This window comes from Lepisma saccharinum, chromosome 18 (genome assembly GCF_977018435.1).
Source record: "Lepisma saccharinum chromosome 18, izLepSacc3.1, whole genome shotgun sequence".
Lineage (NCBI taxonomy): Eukaryota > Metazoa > Arthropoda > Insecta > Zygentoma > Lepismatidae > Lepisma > Lepisma saccharinum.
The window spans coordinates 46,677,707-46,701,263 of NC_139246.1; the positions used below are offsets into that span (position 1 = coordinate 46,677,707).

The following is a 23,557-nucleotide window of genomic DNA, read 5'->3' on the forward strand; positions in this document are numbered from 1 at the left end:
GGGTCTGAAAAAGAAAGTAAACACAATTGTGAATGTGATTTAAAGTCGAAACATTACACTTGAGAACATATTACGGGGTCTAAGTACAGACTTAAGAATTTTAATCTTCTGTGTCTAAAGATTGTTCGCCGATTCCGTGAAAGGTTATAAACAAATGTTTGTACTGAAAAAAAATAACAGTGTGCGACGATTTAGCGGTGAAATACAGTAAATTCATTAACATGAAATTATAGGCGTGTGGAGCTTAATGTATGTTCGCAGGATTGAAGTCAGACTGTATTGATCTGTATGTCCTAGATATGTGGGGTTGTGAGGGATTGGCTAATTTAGGGATCGCTACACTCGGGAAAGGTCTATGTACAGTAGGATCCATGAGTATTATCGTGCAAATTGTCCATCATCATGTTCGTGCACTTTATTTGACCCAATAAGAGTTTCAAGAATTAAAAGAAAACTCAAAACAAGCTGTTGACAACTTTTTCACCAGCATTCATAAAAATCCATCACTTAAAGACACATAGGATGTAAGAAAAAAATTAATGAAAATAGTCATGGACAATTTGCACGGTAATACCCATGGATCCCACTGTACTGTATGTCTGTACTCGAACCGTGCAGCTGTCATTTTGAAAAGTGATTTCCATTCTCGAAGTGGTACAGTAACTTTTTCCACGTTTATCTGACAGATAATTACTTATAATACAAATACAATTTGCGAATGAATTTGCATGCAATCCCCTATACAAATATTATAAAATATGCAGTAACTTTGGAATGGAAGCAGATTGAAATGAGGTGAATATACTTCCTTAAGGGACATATTCCGCTCTACAATTTTTTTCCTCTATACAGTTTTCAGACACACAGAAACGGAGTTACGATGTAATGGACTGTTAGATTCGTGTACAAAACTACATAGATTGACAAAAAAATTAAGTTTCATGCTGAATTCTCACATATACTTTCACAACAGGTTATTACTTGGAACAATTGAAATCTCGTATTTAATAATATTCTTTGCTATTTCTAATTTCCAATTATTATGATGATTGTAGTTCGGTTATGATTGAATTGTTTAGAATCGCTCTTGGTGATGAGGCTGTCATATTTTTATTAAATTTGTTATAATTATAAAATTTTAAATTTGCCTACTTAATCCTATGATACCTCAAAATGGATACTGTGATTAGCTGAAATATGTTACCGATACAAAATAAACTTATTACTAATATAATTTTTATGTATATTTTTGTGGGTAGTTAGGATCATGTTCAATCATAATTTGCTGACATACACACGCAAACATAAAAGCTACACACACCCACACACTGAGAGAAAGTGATGGAAGTGTTTTGGAGAAATGATAAATAATGAAGTTTCGCTATCCTTAGGAATATAAAACATACAAATAATGTTTCAATTTGGGTACTTGGTTAGTTATTTTCTTCGTGTTTTAACATAACATAACATAACATTTTACTGTTTATTTTAGTAAAAAATACACTGTGAACAACATGAAGATATTTAAGTGCTTCCACTACCAAGTACTTCAGATAAATACTGCTTCATAATTTTGTACCAGCAAAATGAACAAAAGAAAATCGCCCTTAAATTTACGAAATTAATGTATATTCCAACTTCTGTAAATTAATGCATACCTGTTTCTAGATTTCAAATTTTTTTGTTGAAATTACTATGCTATAGTCAATTTGAAAATTATATTTGAGAGTGTTGCAAGTCGTGAGCAATGATCTTCCATATATGTATATTGTTCAACACGAAAATATATGTTAGCCTACTTGTGTATAAATAATATGATATATGTAACTATGTTCAAAGTTTTATTATTGCATTTTGCAAACAATGTGATACATAATATCCCATATTTAATGAATTTGTACTTCGTAATAAATAGCTTGAATAATATAGTATAAACAATAATCAACATTATTTCGTTGTGTGTGAATCTTCAATACAGTGTTCTAAGATCACTCAATTCGGATAATTCGGATTCCACGGGTTCAGATACTTGGTATAATCAGTGTGGTATTTGGAAAATTTCCAAGGGGGAGTGGCGTTTCTGGTGGTTGAAATATAAGCACAGGAAGAGTATCCTAATAGCCAAAAATTGACAAGCAGAAGGGTATGCAGGAACCAAAGGAGGACCTCCTCCTTATTTCCCCTTCAAACAGCACCTTGAGAAATAAGTGAAAATTAGAATCTGTACGCCACCAGTGGATAAGGATAATTAGAATAGTGTAGAGGGTGTCCAGCAGATGTGTACATCAGAGTTCTAGTTTGAGCATCAGGGGCTGGAGGAGGAGGGACAGGCCCAGCAACCGCAGTGGCTGATGGTTGGGCTATTGCAAGTCCTCCTGGACCAACCACAGCCGTCCCTTGTGGGGAAGCGGCGGCAACACCCCCCGGTCCTGCCAAGGCGATAGCCGCGGGTTTGGCTTGAGCGATCGACGGTCCCGGAGAGGCAGGCCCAATTTCCACACCATCGTCACCTTCACCGTCATTGCGCAACACTGGGTAGTAGCGGAGGAAGACGTGTCTGAGGACTTCAGCTGGTATTTCTTCAGCGGTGTCTTCTTCTGGTTCGCTTTCCTCTGCTGGGCTTTCAGGCTCTGCTGGTTGAGCCTCTGGAAGCGGTGCTTCCGGTTCTGCTGGTGCTTCTGGTGCTACAGGTACTTCTGGTGCAACTGGTGCTACGGGTGCTACAGGTTCCTCGTTGCCAGCACCCACTTCTTCAGCGGGAGCCTCTCCTTCTGAACCACCACCCTGGCCAACCTCTTGTGGTGGTTTTCCGTCTGGCTTGTCCTCATCTTCATCTTCATCCTCTGATTCGTTTTCGTCTTCGCTTCCGCCAAAGAAGTTCCAGATGCTCTCGAGTATCCCTTGCCTACCCACCGGCTGCTGACGTAAAAGAACATAGTTTCCGCCAACTGAACTGTACGGCTGCGCGATTAGCTGCACCTGTCCGCCAACTGGCACCAACTGCTGCCTCACCCTGTATACTGGATTGGCCGCAACCACTTCGACCTGCTGCCCAACGCTGGCTTGCTGCTGTTTAACCGGCTTCGGGTTGACGGCAACCTGCCTAACATTATAAACAGGGTTTGCTGCAAGCACTTCAACCTGTTGACCGACACTGGCGGATTGTTGCTTGATCGGTTTCTGGTTGACCACGACGTGCTTCACGTTGTAATATGGAGTTCCTGCTAGGACGCCATGTTGCCCAACGGCAACTGGTTGCTGACTAGGGACAACTTGCGGTTTCACATTGTAGTACGGAGTTGCTGCTAGAACTCCTACCTGCGGCATGATTGGCTGCTGAACCCTTCGAACGCTGCAAAGATAACCAATACATTACCACCTTTCTAAAGGCAAGTTAAAACTAAACTAAAGAGGAAAACTTAATGATACATTGTCTGACTCCATTAAACCATTATCGTGAGCCCCATCCAATCGTTATTTTCAAGTTAAAATGCGCAGTCTTGTGATTTCCAAATGTGTTCGTGGTAACTACAACTTGTAGTTTGAAAAGATTGAAAACACAGATTAAAACTTGATTTTATAAATACTGGTTAAGACGCCATACCTGCTAAAATAAGCACACTATTCATTATCGGTATTGCATAGAATCTATACTTAAAATACATACTCCTTTACTTAATGGGGTCTATGTTCATGTGTGTCGTGTTTCTCTAGAACAAATTTAATTTACTTCTGTTTCAATTCTCTTGTTTACTTTTTTCCTGGCTTCCTAGATAGTGTAGTGATATCGTCGTTGCTTTGCAATCAAAGATTTCCCGGTTCGATATCCAACAACTGGTAGTTGTTTTGGATAACATTTTAAACTGGTAGATTCAGTCCCGATTAACCTATGCATGCATAAATTAGAGTTAAAACTCAATGACTTTCTTCCATAAGGAACATCATATCTTTCATTGCATCATGACCAGTATGAAAAGAAATCGTAAATGAGTCACAATGATGTTGATGTCCCAATTTTCAAACTACCTAAATGAATTTCACCAAAAAGTACACTTGACTACCTGTAATTGGTTACTCTAACTTTTATACCATCTTTGCATGATTTTTAGTGGCATTTGTTTGTACAGTTAGGTTAGCCCCGACAAATAAAATGAAAGCAGAGTATATGGCCATGAGAAGAAAAATCAATGACCTTCCTTAAAGATAACAATTCAGTGTTCCAGTTTAGTTGTACGTAACTGAGGAAAAGCACTGGCAGAAGTCATACTTCCGAATGCTAGTCAATCTCTCTACAACTGCTATATTCCCATTCGCATTTATGGAAACACAAACCTCTGTAGCATGTCAATGTAAGCAGTGGAGTTGATGTTAATTTCCTCAAATGGAGGAAATGGGAATGGAACACGGTGCAGATCCTCTTTCAACAAGATGGAGCACCGCCCCACTTTGCTAACCATGTGCAATAAGAGTTAAATCGTCGATTTCCAGACAGATGGATTTAGGCCTTGAGCCAGGCAAGTTGTCGGTACCACTCGGAGAGACGGGTTCTAATATGATTTTTTGGTAAGGTTGGGGTGCCTGGAGATGGAAAATATGTAATAGCATGTCATAACTCTTTGCCTTCTGTGTGTTATCACTCCACTCCCCACATACCTTGATGTAAATGGAAAGTTTTGATAATTTTTATTATTTTTACTTTTACTATTAGAAATGACAATTCAAGTAGTACAATGTCTGTAAAGTACGATTTACCTGAATCAATGGCGTGGAGAGCCATAGGAAGAATGAAAGCTGGACAGACAGCGAGAGGTATCTGTAGCCCTTGGAGTGTTTCAAAGTGCCATTTATCGCCTGTATATTCGGTTCCAAACAACGGGAAATGTGCGAAGAAGGTAAGGTCCGTGAGCAACAACAGCAAGAGACAATGGGTACCTCTTGTGAACAACAGATTGGAACAGACGACAGAATGCAACGAAACTACAACATGCCATTCTCACAGCAATAGGGCGCAGGTGTCATCTCAAACTGTCTGCAATCGCCTTCTTAAAGATGGCCTCTAAGCATATAGACCCATGGTGTGTGTTCCATCACTGTACAGCTTTCAGTCCGTAGAAACTTGGCTGAGGAACATCACAACTGGGGCCACAACGAATGGGGTTGAGCGGTGTTCTCCGATGCGATGCAATGCGATGCGATGCGATTCAGGTAAGTTGCTGTTCATCCTCCAGCCTTATAACAGACGTGCCTAATCAATCTGGAGGGTATGTGGAACACACTATAACCCTGCTTTTGTGCAAGAAACATTCTAAAATGGAGGCGGTAAACTGGTGGTCTGGATTGGAATAAAAATTTTGGCACGTACGGATCTCCACGTCATCCAAAATACCAGTTTGACGGTCCTTAGATATGGGGACGAGATCCTCAGACCTCTTGAAATGCCGTGCGCAGATGCAGTAGTTGATCGTTTCCTTTTCATCGGCGATAATGCTTGTCCTCACAGAGTTTTGTTAGTGCACAGCGTGCCAGAGGACGAGAGAATAGAGAGTATGGAGTGACCAGCGTGATTACTGGACTTAAATCCCATAGGTAGGGAGACAAATTTATGGTAAATAAAAACTGAGGAGAGCGGTAAATAAAATGTTATATCAGCGGTATATACCAGCGGTGGAAAAAAAATAATTGGTACACACTTTTTCATCATGAGAGGAAACAACATACAAATGAGCTATAAATTGATAAACTACTTCATTTTTATATACTGTACACATACACAAGTACTTAGCTGTCCAACCAAAAAGAAAACATCAACACAAAATCACTTCATTTCTAAATTGCATATCTCAAGTGATTTATTCATTGTATGTATTTAAAGGATATTCTTGCTGTCCAACAAATAAAATAATCACTACTGCACATACACAAACACATGTTGAAAATCACATGGTGATAAACAAAATTCATTCATGACTGAACACAAATGACACCATTGTTTCCCTTGATGTGCGGGAACAGACTAATCTTATCGCTGCTACAGCTAGCAAGTTCAATGAAACTGGAAGTTGAGTGGAAATTCGGGGGAAGAAAGGAATGCAGCTTGACAGGGAGCGAAGATTTCGAACTGAGATTATGTACATGGGGAAATCACAATTTGCAGAGTCTTCCTGATGTGCTAGAAGATAGAACGTTTTTCAGCTGCAAGTGGTAGGAAACTTTAGGCAAACGTTTCGTTACAAATCGACAGTTTGCGCGCACAACCTCGATTGCCGGTTTTTGCGTGTTTTCTACTTAATTTGATGATATTTCACGGTTATTTCGCAAAAAAGCGTTCATTTCGTGGAAAAGCACACATTTCGCATTACTTCGCGAATACAACTCATGCATATTTCATCATTGGGGGTGTAGTTACGTGCAGAATGTTCAAAATTGCATCTTTTTTCACATTTCGCGATTTCGCGCATAGCGAAAATTCAATGTCCCTACCCATAGGAAATGTCTGAATGCACTTGACAGACGCATTCTAGGTAGGATGTCACCTCCCTCAACTCTTCCAGAGCCGAAATTGCCCAAAATGAAGAGTGGCAAGGAATCCCCCGAGCTCTCTTCGATCACCCCATCGAGTCCATGCCACACAGGATATGCAGTGGTGTTGGCTGTTCGAGATCACACACCATACTAGTGGCGAGTTACTGCTGTGACCCTGTCCGTTTGAGCTGTTCTATTGATACACACATTGCTCTATTGTGACGCACATCATGTGAGCATTGGTTCAAGCGACTATAGGGTCTTTCTGTTACCTGTACCTGTACCTGTACCTGTTACCTGTACTAATGCATACTCTACTATATCTCCTTTCTGAATGTTCTTTCAGTTGCATAAACATCGGCTGTACATGGTTTTCGTCTAGTTCTTTCTGTTCCTCTCTTGATCCAAGAAGAAGGCAGTATAGTAATGAATGGACACTGCACTATTTGGTCGAATTATTGTGACAGCACGGAATCGGAATCTTCAAATGGGCTTTCCCTTAGAACCATTATCATGGGAATTAGAGACATACTTACAGAAAAATGTTTTCCCCCCTGAGGAAATATCTGGAAATTCAGCCACGGCGATTGATAATATGACTTTTATTCAGAGAGTAAAGAAGAGGAGTCAAACTTTGGTGAGGCTTATCTGCCTTGTCCATTACTTTGTGGAAGGAAATAGGAGTTCAAGAATCGATGTCTGTTTGATGCATACAATGAGACGTCCATAAAGAACACCGAGAGGACAATCACGTGGGAAGAACTCGGGCGTCAGTCACAGAGCATCTCATCTTCCCAGATTGTCAGAAAGTGAAGGAAATTCCTAAGTCACGTAATGAATAAAACAAGTATAATTGCATTTCCGGTTAATGAATGTAGGAAACCGGAGGATTTTGCAAAACGTTTGAACACAACACTTCGCGAACTGTGGAGATAAATGATGCAAAATCACATCTGAAAGAAACCCCAAAGTGCTCGATCTCCACAGTAAACATGAAGAAGGGATGGTAATTTGTTTGTGAATAATGCCGCTGCTAATGAGGGATATGAAGCGGTAATGAGAGGCTCAGATGACACAGATGTGTGTATTATGTGTTTGAGATTCCATGAAATAATCATGGTTAAATTGTTTCTGATATATTGTAACAAAATACACATGATGGTCCTTGACATTAGGAAAATAGCTTCAATTCTTAATAAAAATGTTTGTCGAAATATGATAAGTCTCCATACGCATTTGCAGGGAAAGGAAAAGTAAGTGCATTGAAAATCCTTCTTGCGAACAGACATACACAGGAAATATATTCGCAGCCTCGGAGATCAATGGGATCTCAATGAAAAAGTAATGGGCGAATTGTAGTTCTCGTGCTTACTGTATGCTCCAAAATCTTCCGTACAGAATGTGAATGACATGGCATGTCGTCTATTCTGTGCAAAGAAGGGTGAGATAGACATTTATCAACTTGCACCTTGAAGCAACTATCTTAAGAAACATGCTTAAAGTGCGATTATCAAGCCGCTATAAGCAAGAGATGTCTTCTGAATGACCATGTATACCTAGTCCAAGTTGAAGAAGGTGGTCATTGAAAATATACGATGGAGCAGAGGAGCTGGTATTGGACCGGATGGAGTGACAACCAGCATCTCAAACTGTGTTAGATCTACTAGCTTGCAACTCCATTAGAAACTACCTCGCCGATGGTGCAGTGGCAGCGTCACCGTCTTGTAATCAAGAGATTCCAGTTTCGATACCCGGTGGAGGTACATGGTGGTTCGGATCTTACTTTAAACTGTAGGTTCAGTCCCAATTAGCCTTACTGTGCATAAATTAGACTTGAAACACCAAATCAATCAACTAACCAATTCATTAGACTACAAACTGTGTCTTCTGTCTAAATAACACCAGGTGCACTGACAAGTGCAGACTACCCACATGTGAAAATCACCTACTCAGAAGATGATGATGAATGTAAATAATTAAATTTGTTTATGTTAAATTATAACATACATGCATATTTAAGATTTAGCCACTATTATTAATGAAATTGTAAGTAAATTTTATGCATTTAATCTATGTCAGCATATAAGCAATATAATAGTTTTATTATTATTGTAAGGATTATATTAATATTATTACACTTAATAATTGAAGACTAAAATTGGTAAACGCTGTAAGTGCCACAATAATTCAAACATCGTTTTCCACGTTAAACTGAGAAATGTGCCATGCTTTATAATGCGCTAAACGTGAAATGTGGCTGGTAGCCGTTTAAGTAGTTCAAAGGGCCTGTAAAGAGGTCAGTAGTGTGCAAGTTCTGATGTGCGGAACGATGCGATTTACCAACACTTTCGCTTTTGGCAACGTTTACCACTTTTAGTCCTCAATTATAATTATTATAAAATAATATTGAATTTAATAAGTCTGTTGAAATTCAAATACTTTGATGAAATTTTATACTATTTATAAATAATATGAAAAACTATTATTTTTCGGCTATGGTTAGTAATTCAATAATATTATATAAAAAGCAAAGAGTTATGAGATGCTATCACACATTTTCCAGTTCCTGGCATCCACACCTTGAAAAAAAAAATCATATGAGAACCCATCCACCCGAGTGGTACCGATCGCCTAAATTTTAGGTCCTGGCTCATGGACTAATTGGGAGAAGTGTCCCGCAAGGAGTCCTGATCTTACTCCATTACACTTCTTCCCCTGTGGCTGTCAAAAATGAGGTTTAAAGTGAAATAATTTATAATCCTGAACACCTCAAGAAAAGATTCAAACAAGCAATTGCAAGCGCTACTCCAGATGTTCTTGCCAGAGCGTTGACCGATGTTGAATATCGCTTTGAAGTGTTTCGTGCTGTTAAATGGTGCGCATATTGAAACTTATTAATGTTGTAGCATGTGCGTATTTAAGGGGGTGGTTCAACGGGTCCAAACAGCGCCACTTAGGTGTATAGGACGGGATACGGATGGGAAGGACATTATGTAATTCCACACACCAGATGGGACTACAGGTTAAATGTCTGCAATTTCCTGATAGTCTCGAAATTTCTGTGATAAGAAACTGCATTGGAACTGTCAAATCAGTTATATTTTTTCCCCTCGAGTCATCTTAAAGGAATTTGGTTTTTAAATAGGCAGTGTAAGAAAATCAGGGAGACACCGTAACATTCTCAAGTTATTTGACACAAGATGGACAGTAAAATATCAACACTAAGTAGCGTAACGTGGAATTGTATTTTCTAATCGTTGTACGTTTACAGACGTTACAATTTACTAGAGAACTATTCCAGCAAGCTCTTCAGTTTCTACACTGTGTAGAACTTTGAAATATACCCACTTGTTCTAACCAAATTGTTTTCATGCAGTGCAAGAAAATGTTGGGCACCTGTTCAGTACTGTGAACATGTCAGTATTCTTAAAGAGATATTCTAAAAAATACTAAGAGAGAGTTCTGAGAACTTTAATGAAATTTATGCCAAAGCAGAGAAACTACTTTTTTTCCTGTGGAACATAGGGCATCAACAAAGCATCTCCACCTGGTTCTATTGACGGCAATTCTCTTCACTGTATTCCAGATCTTTCCTTCCTCCAAGGCCTCAGCATGAACAGATCTTCCCCACGTCTGTCTAGGCCTTCCTCTTTTCTTTCTTCCCTGCGGGTTCCAGTCTAGTGCCTCTCTCTCGACAGCCTCATTTTTCCTTCCTCAATGTATGCCCTATCCAATTCCATTTTCGCCGCTTTATTTGTATGAACATCTCTGTTTCTCTAGATTTTCTCCAAAGTTCTTGGTTTTGAATCACTTCTGGCCAAAATATATTGAATTCTTTTCTCAGGCAGCGATTGATGAAGGTTTTTTCTACAACAGGAATTAAGTAAGTAAGTAAGTAAGTAAGAGAAACTACTTAGAGACTATGATGAAGAAATAAAGAGACCTAGAACACCCAACCGTCAAATCTGAAGGAATATTGCACCAGCTGAGAGCACAATCGATTATTACAAGGTAAACCTTCGTTATCCATTTTTAGACCATTTTGTAGTAGAGTTGAACACACGCTTCTCTGAACACATTCAACACATTCCAAAATTGAAACAACTTATTCCAAAAATGTGAAACGGCTATCCCTCATTCATAGGAACAATGTGTCAAAATGTTGGATGACCTGGATGATAGGTTGGATTTTGATAGCCTGTTTATTATTAGGCCTGCTATACAATCCCGGAATGATATCATTTGTCCTGGTATCCCGAATAGTTTCATGGGGATGCACAAATGTCCTGGAATAGGGCGAGAATGAAGAAATGATTACGACTATACATTCCTCAAATATGTTTACATTTAAATGCGTAATATTAAAATACTCATTTCGAAAGAATATGATAACGGATATGTACAGTTGGATCCATGAGTATTACCATTTAAATTGTCCATCACTATTTTCATATTTTCTTTTCTTCCATCCTATGTGTTTTTTAGCAATTGATGTTTATGCATGCTGGTGAGGAAGTTGTCAACAGCTTGTTTTCAGTTTTCTTTTAATTCCTGAAGCTCATATTGGGTCAGATAAAGTTGACGAACATAGTGATGGACAATTTGACGGCAATACTCATGGATCCCACTGTACATACACACAACTTTGACGGGTCCAGCACCCCCCCCCCCCTCCACACACACACACACACTCCCCAAAAAGCTTCTGGTCGGCCGTGTCCCGGATTTTTACTTATGAAATATAGCAACCCTAATCATACCAAAGTTGAACTCCCCCCCACTTACGTGAACTATATATACGCCCATGGTTGTACGTAATATTTTCCATTGACTGAATAAAATAATCCATTTCACAAAATACATACTTCACAGAGATCTCATGAAAGCATTCCATTCATTCTCGGAGACCCTGTATAACAATACGTCCAACATCGATTTCCCCATGAATTTAAATGGGAGAACTGTTGCCTGTTTCAAGGGCATGGACACAACTATTGTGCTCCCACCTACAACCAGCCCCACAAACCTCTAAGGCATTTCCCCTCTTTTGGTAAGTGCATAAATGTTAATCTACGGATCACAATTACCTAACTAATTGAAGTAACTAAGTATTAGGGAAACATTTTAAGAGGGTGTTAAGGGGTTGTTGAATGGGTTATGGTTGTAGAGTGAATACTGAGCTGACTGCCTCAAGAAAAGGAAGCCATCAAACGTGGTGTTTGATTGGTCAAGGAATGTTGTATCGCACTACCACTTTACCTTGTTGTCGCTGGCAGGTATCCCAAACCGGTCTGCGGCACGTAGTAGATGGCATGGGATGCGCCTTCCACCACGATCACAGCCAAGGTCACGCAGAGGACGTAAGCCTGGAAGCAGAGGAATGCGGTGAACAAAAAAAATGAAAGTTATGACCAGCTCATGGAAGGACATATGTATGCTGAATGGTACAGTGCGCTCTAACAGACTTTCCCTCTTGTTGCAATAAGCATTATTACGTAAAAAAGCGGAAGCATCGAGGTAATTGTTCCCATTTGTAAACCCTCTTGTATGAAGGTCTTTGGCCATGTGTACAACTGCCATGGACGTCCGCAGGATTTTTTTCCAGGGATGGGCAAGGAAGGTTTTTTCCCCAGGGGGGCAAACAAGGCACATTTTCCCCAATAATAGTGTTGTTTCCTCAAACAACATTGCTTAAATTTGAATTTACCATGTTCGTGCAATAATTAACACATATTATTGTGGCTGAAATGAAATATGTAATTTTTGGTTGACTTTCATTTTCCACGAGGGGCGACGGCCCTCCTGGCCCCTTCCGGAAGGCCATGACAACTGCATACTTCTTCTCTAGAAGTTAACTGTAGCCCCGCCTAGTTCGATACACTTTTTGTCACTAGGGGGCGGTTATATAAACATCACTAACTGGAGATCAGATTTAATCTACAATTCGCTAATGAACTAAGTTCAAGCTTCTATCATGTTGTACAAACTTAACTGTCGACTTGTCGATTTTAGATCAAATCCTGATCTTAGATCAAAGCAATAGGTTTGGTAACGTTGCAAAATATCGATACCGCTAGTATGCCTGTGATGGTACGAATTATCCTACACTGGACAGAAAATGTTTTAAAGTTGTTTTCGGAAAATACACATAATTAATATTTGAATAAAGAATAAATGTGAGGAGCTGGATGTAGTAAATATTCGTACGTAGTCCGAATTTAGTAAAGTCGCGTAAATTAGATGAAATACGGCCATTAATTGCTGGTGTTAGTGCACGTGGATGATTTGTTATTAATGGCGAAAGCAAATATCGTTGCAAAGGGGAGAAACTATGCTAACATAAATAGATTTTAAAAAAAACTATTTTTTAATGCTAAAAAGAGATAGAGCAACGTCCATATGCTCGGATTCAGAGCCATTGTCCATGTGAGATGTTTGTTGCATTTATTTTGTGATTACAGGATAACGAGTAACAGGTGGACCATTCGTTCCTGTAAGTAACATGCGGAATTTTTATTGTACTCAAATATAAAATGTGTCCGCCGTTTCCATAATAAAAAAAGTATTCAAACAAGAATAGCATTCATCCTCTCGGATGTAAATAAATTACGCCCAAAATTGTATTTTATTATGATACAACAAATAACTATTTGAAGAAAAGGATATATATATATATATATATATGTAGTTTACATATCAGGAGGAGAAGAAGCTTTACCAACTAAAATGCAACGAGCTCAGTTCATAAAACAGTAGATACAAATACACTGCAGCCCAAGGCACATGCTCTGTCGCATTCTGCGGACAAAATTGAATTGCAATTACTCTAGGCTGGATGCAGTAAAGCGAAATGGTAATACGTAATCGGGAAACATTTTCTGTTTGTATCAATACTTGACTGCTCTCAATTCATCTCTCGCTGATCATGAAACTAAACAATATGCTCTAGCAGTCATTTAAGGTAAATTAAAAAACAAAATACACGATATTTCGAACAGTAAATAACATATGATAGGAAGAAAGAAAATGTAAGATATAGTTTGTTCACCTCGTTGTGAGTGCTTGGTGCTTCTTTATAATTACTATGGAAACAGAATTTATGAATTTTTTGTCCCGTCATTGAATCTTGCCGCATACGTTCACTTGCAACACATTTTTAAAGCAAATGTTTGTTAATACAACCATTCATTGATTGATTGAATTGCTTTATTTTACTTCGCTTCTTGTGCCACTTTTGGCTAATTTTCGAAGATGAGGATGAGTGATGATAGATGAAATTGATGAATGAATACTCACAAACAACCATGTCCAGGCCAGGATTCGAACCCGGGACCCCTGGCGTCGTAGCGCGATGTGCTAACCACTCTGGCATGGGAGCCGGCTTTAATACAACCATGGTACGACAGCTGAAATATGGTCAAAGTCTGCTGATCGGAGAAAAATCGCGGATTAACTTTGACTTAATCTCAGTTCAACTTTTATACAACACATCAGCATTACTGCAGATCAATTTTACTGGCTAATCGAGGATCAACTGCTTTATACAATCGGCCCTAGTGTAGTGCAGGTGTAGCCCGGTGTCAGCCTGGTGCAAGGAAATGACGTTCAACGAAGTAGACGGATAGCGTTGATCAAGTTCAGAAGATTCAACAAATGCCTGTCTGCTGCTTTAAACGTTCGTTTGATTACTTAGCACGCACGACGTGACCACACACTACAACACTCCAGAACGTAGTGTAAACGGTGCAGACACCATATACACTACTTGACAACAATCAACGAGTTAGACGAGTCAGTGTTCCAGCGTGTACTAAACTAGAAAGTGCAACGAACTTTGTCCGTTTTCTGGTACCAAGAGTAAGTTGTGTCATAAGTGAATGATTTGGTTAATTTTACTTCACTTTTGCCCCACTTTAGGCTAATCGCGAGGGTCAGAATGAGTGATTATAAGATGAGGGGAAATTGATGAAGGGACACTGACAATGAACACCCAGACTGGAATTCGAACGCTGTCATCCTTAGCATAGTAGCTCGCTGTGATAAACACTCCGTCAAGGATGCCGTCTGCCTAGCTTATTTGAATAATTAAATAAATTACTCTTGAAATAAATTTGACAAGTAGGTAAATATTGAATCCGCATTTACTACAGAAATCATACATAAAAAGGGTAAATATGTGGGCTGCGCCGATACCAGTTTGAAGCAATATCCATGCCGATGCCGATACCGATGCCGATACCGATGCCGATACCGATACCTATGCTGATACCGATGCCGATACCTATGCCGATACAGATATCGATACCTATGCCGATACAGATACCGATATCGATGCCGATACCTATGCCGATACCGATACCTATGCCGATACAGATACCGATACCTATGCCAATACCGATATCGATATCTATGCCGATACCTATGCCGATACCGATACCGATACCTATGCCGATACAGATACCGATACCTATGCCGATACAGATACCGATACCTATGCCGATACAGATACCGATACTTATGCCGATACCGATATCGATACCTATGCCTATACCGATACCGATACCTATGCCGATACCGATACCTATGCCGATACCGATACCGATACCTATGCTGATACCGATGCCGATACCTATGCCGATACCGATACCTATGCCGATACCGATACCGATACCTATGCCGATACAGATACCGATACCTATGCTGATACCGATGCCGATAACGATAGAAATGCCCGAAATTTGTAAAAATTAAAAGTTGTTAAAAAATTATTAGTATCCCACTCCAATTATAAGCATCAATTTACCAGAATGTTGGTATAAAATATTAACAAATTAGCTCAGAATTTAAAAAGTACCTGTTATGTAATCACAATGTACAGATTTTCACATAGTATTGGTGACAAATCAATTAAAATCTCGAAATTTGAATAACTTTTAGGGTTAGTTGATTCCACGAAAATGTCGGGCGGCATTTTTGCTGGCCCCGCTAATGATCAAAATAACGGAAATTATCAGCTGGTATCTGTAAATGATATCCAACCTAAAGTTTCCGATACCGACACATCATCATTGGTATCGGCTCAGCCTTACTAAATAGGTACTAAGAAGAAGTAGAAAATATATTCTTTGGTATTGAAGATGAGAATATAGTTTTAAATCCCTACGTATAACATTTTATGGGTAATGAAAAATTGAGGCAAAACTAGGTGTCAGAGTACGGAATAGTAAAAGTTATAAAAGTAAAGAATTTCTAGTAAAATAAAGGAATTGAAATATCACTGTTCAAAATCTGACTCTGTGGATCTGAATTCAAGTAAAAATTAGAAAATAGAACAGTTGCATTCTGAAGGCTTGAACATCAAAGCAGAGTGATGGGAAAATTATAGACAGCTAGCAGTACAGCTGACAAGTTTTTAGGCTTAATATATCGACCAGTAAATCACGTGAAGTGAAGGAAGAAAGTTTAGCGGATATCAAGGCGAAGGCAAACATTTGTACAGCCTCTACACCAGCGGCCTCCAACGTCTTTTCTATAGCGGGTTTTGCATTCTATGAGGGACTGACAGAACGCAAGTTCATAGGTGAGCTTCATAAATATGTGCATATTATCTATTGTTCAAATTCACGTTCACTTACTGGACTTTTTATGAGAGAATATATCAGCATGGGTAACTATTGCAAAGAACACTGTCGCGTTCTGAATTGAGGTCAATCACTGCAACACAACAAATAAGCACATTGAAACAATGATGTCTGATATTTGTTTAGAATAAAGCACATTGACCATTGATACACAAGATTGTCATTGACCCGTCCAGTGAGAAAACTATGATTTTTTTTTCTTCACTAGCATGTCAATGTCTTGAAGGTTTGATGAGGCTGCTAGTAGATAGTTTTGAAGACGTGTGTCGGTCAGTCGATTCTTCAACTTTGACTCCACATTCTTCAGAGCCGTTCACAGGAATAAGTGACACCGAATAGAGTCATGATTGTGAAGAACAGGAAATTCTGACTCTTTCATATATTTTGAGTTCACTAGTTCGCATTTTTTCATTAGTTCTTTTATTCCATTACGGATTTTAGCAGGCTGCTAAATTAGAACCAGGGGGTTGCACGCGGGCTGCGAGTTGAAGACCACTGCTTTACACCTCAAAAGTAAAAAGGAATATGTACAGTCACTGACACTTTTGAGTTATCCACAAGTGTCAGTGGCCTCCCCGATGGCGCAGTGGTAGCGTCGTCACCTTGTAAGCAATGGTTCCCGGGTTCGATTCCTGGTGGAGGCACATAGTGGTTCGCATCCCACTTTAAACTGTAGACCCAGTCCCGATTAGCCTTACTGTGCATAAAGTGGACTTAAAACAACAAATCAATCCAATCTACAAGTGTCAGTGCTGTACAAAAGATAGCTGGCCTTGACAATGAGAGATCAAATTCTCCACAATACATTATACTTTACTCTAAAGGAACATGTAACCTCAAATGAAGTGCAAAAATTTTTATTGTGGATGACTGTACATCCACTAATCAATAAAAAGCTGTTTGTGTGGAAACATATTAATATATAGTTACTGAAAAGGCACTGTTGCAGACAGAAGTTTAAGGACAACACATAATCACTCTTGCTAAAACAGAAGTAACAGAAGGTAATAAAAACTGCACAATAGTTTTGTCTCGAATCTTTCTGCAAAGTTTGTAAAAAAATATTAATTTTTTAAGAAGTGAACTGAGAAGAAAATTTATCAAAGATGTTAATTTCTTCATTTTATATTAAGATGTAGACATCTGCCGGCATTTGTTTCGAAATTAGTAGCAATAACTTGAAAGAATTGCATCCAGTAAGTTTGAAAGGAAATTGAAATGTATTCAAAACGAAAATATCACCCTAACCTAACAAAAATACATATACATAATGTAACAAATAAAACGAGATCTTGACTTCTAATTATAAATTAAAATATAATCCCAAACGATCGAACTTCTATAATTTTTGTAATTTAAATCAATTACACGAAAGAGTAATTGTGTACACCATCTTCTACATTGATGGTTGGTGTAAGTTTTAATAGGAGATGTTTGTTAGACCGATTCTGTAACTTTTAAGTAAGATATTAAAACAATTGTCTTCTAGGACTATGTTTTAATATGTTCTTATGCAACTGGCTTTCTTTTTATATTAGAAAAGTAGGGTCAACAAGTGATAACTCGTGTTGCGAAGGAACTGAATTAGTGAGTGAATTAATTATATGTATTCCAAAGAAGCTGGGTTGATTTAAATCAGGTTGATTTAAGTTGCGATTTATATCAAGATTTAAATTATGTGATTTTCTTAAAGAAAAATCACTGATTTAAATAACTTAAATAAAATTTATAAATGAATGTGCATAAGTATTTTATAAATATCACAATCACTTTTGGTGAAAGTACATTAATCTCGTAATCATTTAATGGTGTTTAATAGGCTATAGGAAAGGATAATAAAGAAAATAATATACATGTACTCACACATTTCTCTTGATTTAAAATTCAATAATCTTTATAGGCAAAAAAGCAAACATTTTGTGTAGTAAAGTATACAAAATACTAATCATGTTAAACCATAGATAGCGTCATTATCATTAAACTGTAAATAAACATGGAAGCTGATATTTTTGAAACTACCATTAAAAAATTCTCCAAAATTCAGCTACAAGGTCTATAAAAATATATAAGTTAATATTTTAAGTTGCACTTATAGAGCAAGCAGATCCAGAATGTTTATTATCACTGGAAGAAAAGTTACTGAAAATTATTATAATTTCATTAACACACTCAACAATCATTTCCATAATAGACACAGTATCAGTAAAAGAAAAATGTTTATTTACATATATTCTGTTAATTGCTTTTATCAAACTGTTCAAATATTTCACAGGGACATTTACTATAAAAAGCCTTTCGATACAAAACATATTTCAATTTGTATGGTGCAAAAAAATATATACAAGTAATTTTAAGCGTGTTATTTAAAAAAATCAAGAAATCTATTTAAATAAAAAAAATCAACAAATATTATTTTTAAAATAAAAATCGTGATTTTTATCCACCCTGATTCGAACCACCTCCAGTAATAGCATAACATTGTACCCGATTGTATTGTATATGTGTAACAAATTTCTAGATATAACTACATGCTTCAATGATACATATATTAGTGTTTGAAATTTTATTTTGATTATGCATCACAGGATCTGTAGTTATGATATTTGCTGAGGCGACTTTTCACCACATAAAGTTCTAGCTTCGAAATTCTTCATAAATAATACAATATAAATATCCTTGTCAAGTACCAGTCGTATTCCATGCCAGAATGGAATCCGTTACACTATACATAGAATATAATGGAGGCAAATTGCTGACCTACGACTTCAGAAGTAGTAAATTACAGTAACTGAAATCTCTCTTGCAAGTAACAATTCAGTATATTGTTTATTCCTCATGCGAAACGAAATCTGATAAACAATGTAAAGGCAAGACAAAACGTGTTTTTCTTTGTGGACAACAGTTTCCTTACATGGATCATTACAGATGTAACAAAAACGCGATTACGAGAATTAGAGAGATTTTGAACAATAATAGATTCGACAGTTTGGAATGTTAGGTAAAACAAATTATTGCTAATGACTGATGTGTCTAGTGAACAGGGATGGTACCAAGGGATTGTCAGAGGGATCCGTGGCCCACCCAAAATCAAGTTGGCCAACCCTGTCAAAATGTAATTGGCAAATTTAGTGATAACATAAAAATAAATGTGTACATATAATAATAAATATGATAGGAACGGTACTTATTTGATCACATAATATGAATGTGAACAGAAAAATTGCATTTTATTTGCAGACATGGCCCACCCAACAGGCATCAAGCAGTCTACGTATCCCAGAACGACCAGCGCCCCTAATGATAGCGAGGATAACAGGACGTATAAATATATTAGGAAATATCACAGGTACAGAAATATTTCTTACTGTAAATAGAACCTGTAATATTTAATAAATATTTAGGTAAGTTGACATTATACATTTATCTTAAAATAACCCTAATGGAAAATTGATCCAAATTAATGAATTAATTCATATAATTTAGAATATTTAGTAGTACTTTTCAACGTGTACTCTTAATGCCACTAGTTTCACGGCAGACAGAAAATAAAAGAGTTTCCAGAAATACATGTTAGCTTATTTTTATATTAATAAAATAATAAATCATATTCAAATTATTGTACAAATTATTTCCCTAAAATAAAAGAAATGTATATTCTGTCTTCCTCATGCTGTAGGTACATTACGAAGTGACATCTATGAACAGTTTTGAGTAGTACTATCTCCCTACGGCGGGGGAGGGGGGCAGAGGTAGGATTTTTTCACTGTTTCTTTCTATAGTTACAGTAGAATTTCATGAATATTATCTTGTGTAGAGTTTTGTTTTCTATGTACAGTCACCGGCAATACAAATGGGACACCTACATCCTGAAATACTCGCTTCCCTGCAAGGCGTTATGTCTACGGCGGTGGCAGAAGTTGCCATTGAAAATTTGTTATTCAAATCGCTGTAGAGTTAGGCAACACACACAACACCTTGCAGGGAAGCGAGCATTTCAGGATCATAGGTGTCCCATTTTTATTGTCGCTGACTGTACTTAAATATTAAAAGGCTAACAAATATTGTAGTAGTAGAGAGTGAGCTGGAACAACGATAGACACAGGGGGAAAAAAGAAGTGATGGAGAACTAGGAAATGCGGAAGACAATGGGAAAACATGAAATATGAGAACGAAGTGAAGAATATAAGTACCAAATAAAGACGAGACGAGACCAAACTTGACAAAGTCTCGGTTTCAATTCGACTTGTAAGTAGCTGTCTTATTTTCAGTCTGGTCTCTGATTGTAAACTTCTCGTTCAAGTCTCAAAGGAAGTTTAGAGTCTCGAATATAAAGAACATCATTAAGGCAAACGAAGGCTGGCAATTTTTTCGGACGTCTCCGTTTGGATTTCGTCCCCAAGTTTGATTGATTGATTTACTTTATTTTAATTCGCTTTTTTGCCACTGTTTCGGCTAATTTCTAAGATGGGGATGAGAGATGATATGATGAAATTGATGAATGGACATTCACAAACATCCATGCCCAGGCCGGGATTCGAACCCGGGACCTCTGGCGTCGTAGCGCGATGTGCTAACCACTCCGCGACGGGGGGCCGGCTGTCCCCAATTTTGAAACAAGACCGACAGATAGAGATAGAGAGAGATATATAGTTAAACACAGGCATAAAGAATATAGAAGCAAGAGGTAAATATGAACACAAAGGGAAGAAAAAGAAAGGGAGACATAGAGGAGAGACAAGAAAGAAGAGTGTGATAAGGAGAATATTGACTGTGAAAGAGAGAGAGTATGTGTTACACATGCCTAATATATACATTTATACTTCCATTAATATCTACCCGAAAGCTTATTTTTAGAACTTCTAGATTAGTCGAAGCGAAGTGGATGAACAATGCAACAAGCAACAGACAAAGGAAGCTTACATTGACTTAACAGAAGTAAAATTTCGTTCGCTCTTCGAATTATGGTTGATTTGTATATTGGAATAGTTGACAACTATCCATCTCCACGCTTTTTATGTTAATTGCATTGCATGTTAATCTTAATTTCATGCATTTTGAAGGATTTTCATCGTAAATTTGATTTCTGTGTTCGAGTTTTTTATCATCATTTTTTTTTTTGTTTTATTGATTAAACGGGGTTGAATCTACAGTTTAAAGTGCGATCCCAACCACTAGGGGCGTCTACCAGGTATAGATCTCGGTACTCCTTGATTACAAGGCAACGACGTTACCATTAGGCCATCTGGGAAGCCCTGGGTTCCAATCCTTTACGAAATATGGCTTGAACTTTCTGGAAATTCATCACTTCTTGTTTTCCTTATAACAGTAGGCCTCTCCGACACATTTTACAGTGATTAAGGTCCCACTTTAAACTGTAGGTCCAGTTCCGATTATCCTATCTGTGCATAAAGCAGACTTATAACAACAATTCAATCAAACAATCATTATGATAGTATTAATTCGATAAAGAACACACATAATAATGCAATAAAATTACATGGGCCTCCTCTATGGCTTAGTGGAAATGTCGTCGCTTTGCAATCAATCGGATCACACTATAAAATGTAGGTCCAGTCGCGATTACCCTTCCTGTGCATAAAGTGTACTTTAAAAAAAAGTCAAACTGAATAAAATGACAGATTCCTTCATATCGTTATATGAATAAAAAATTGCGTGTTTTCAGTGGAAAATGCATTGACTAAATTTGTTGCAATGTTGTTGTTTTTTCAAACTTTTCGAAGATTGAACAAACAATTTTCCTTAAATAAATTGATAGGTTAAAATATTGACCTTCTTAGTCTGCATTGCATAATGTGTGTGTGTGTGTGCAGGCGTGTGTCTATGTGTCACTCGAATATTATGTACTGAGCATAAAATATGCTTGCAATTTCGCCGACCTCCATAACGAAAAGTTTTGGATAACAGGCTGCGAAACCACAGATCCAAGTTTCGAATCTTGGCGAAATCATGCACGTATTTGTCCGACTATTCATTTCACCAGTTCATCATTCATCATTAATCGTCACTGTCGAAATTAAGCCAAGAGTTAGAAAAAGCGACATATAATAACAGAGAAAATGTGCTTGAATTTTCATTCGGTTTCGAGATTTCTAAAATATTTCTAGTCACATTGAAAGAGCAATCCGATTGATTGAATTTGAAATTTTCGGTGCATCAGCACTTAGGCTATTTTGCACCCGTCACATAATACGGGGTCCAGCCCTTACCATAACTAAAATATTACTAATACAACATAACTGCAATGTCGAAGTACTAAATTATTCTAACAGCTAAAAGCTGAGGCTGTAATGGGACACTCAGCACACGTAAGGACAGAACACAGGACAACACACACACAGTCCTAGGAAGAATATAATGGCCGTAGATTCAGACGCCAGAGCCTCGTTAGTATGCAAATTGCAGTCCAGCGTGTACTACGTGGAAGTGAGGTTGACAATTGGGTGACCTTCGTGGAAGGGTCACCCCAAACAGGAATCCGAGTTAAGTAAGAACGGGGTATCTTAAGCACTTGCTAAAAATTTCGAACTGCTATGGCCATTGTCTTGAATCTAATAAGGGAGCTCTTGTAGGAAGATATTAATGCCAAGGACCTGAAGCAGAAACGTTAAACTCACTTAGGCCTATACTGAAGGTTCGAAAAACGAAATTATGCCCTGTGGTGGCCATAATTGACAGGAAGATGCGTAATGAACATTCGCAGTCAATGCCCTCTTCGGACTACATCACGTGAACGCTTAAAAAAGCAGCAAATTACTGTAATTGGCAAACGCAGTCAAAAGATATTAAAAAGATGAGAAAAAGAGGAAACCATTTCGCAAAAATTGCGTGAGCGTCTGAAGAAACGCACCAGGAAGGTGAAAGCTAAAAAAAACAAACGCAGAAGCTCTTGAGGGGGCGGTCGTGCAACTTATCATAAAAAGAAAACAAAAGACGGTTAGTAACTTACCTTGGGTCCCATGTTGAAGGCTGCTGACGGGGAATGCCAAGCTGTACTCCCTGCTGCAGTCTTATAACTGGTCACACAGCCTCAGCTGGTCTTTTTTGTCCCCTCCCTGCCTCCGGAAAGAGAAAAACAACAAGAAGACTGTCGATTCTCTGTCATTGACATCAAAACGGAGTCCAGGAGAAAAGGTGTTAGATACGCCCATCGGTGACATCAAACAAAGTTTGAGCCATCCCAAAGACAGCTGCAACGGTTCCTCAAAGAATTCTATGTCGTGGGCGGATTCTTGGCACCCTATGTCTTCCCGTTGCCCATCCCAGAGGGCGTGACCTTATAAGGTAAGGTTAACCCTGAATGTATCATTGAACACTTGAACACTTGCATTCCTGTATCTCTTTTTGCGATGGGTTTCATTACGATTGTTCGCTTG

At 38.0% G+C, this 23,557-nt stretch overlaps 1 protein-coding gene across 1 annotated transcript; it reads right to left on the bottom strand.

Moving 5' to 3' along the window:
• Window positions 1-1,828: 1,828 nt before the first annotated feature.
• LOC146002055 (uncharacterized) lies at window positions 1,829-23,247 on the bottom strand. The gene is made up of 3 exons (XM_083139768.1): window positions 23,131-23,247; window positions 11,782-11,888; window positions 1,829-3,352 (listed from the first exon to the last, which is right to left on the bottom strand). Exons 1-3 carry the CDS (start codon window positions 23,140-23,142, stop codon window positions 2,215-2,217), a joined length of 1,257 nt encoding a protein of 418 aa, XP_082995894.1. The 5' UTR covers window positions 23,143-23,247; the 3' UTR covers window positions 1,829-2,214.
• Window positions 23,248-23,557: the final 310 nt, after the last annotated feature.

Coding starts and splice junctions, on each gene's coding strand:
- LOC146002055 (XM_083139768.1), bottom strand. Junction 3,353..11,781: donor TACCTGCCAGCGACAACAAG/GTAAAGTGGTAG, acceptor TTATCTTTGCAG/CGTTCGAAGGGTTCAGCAGC.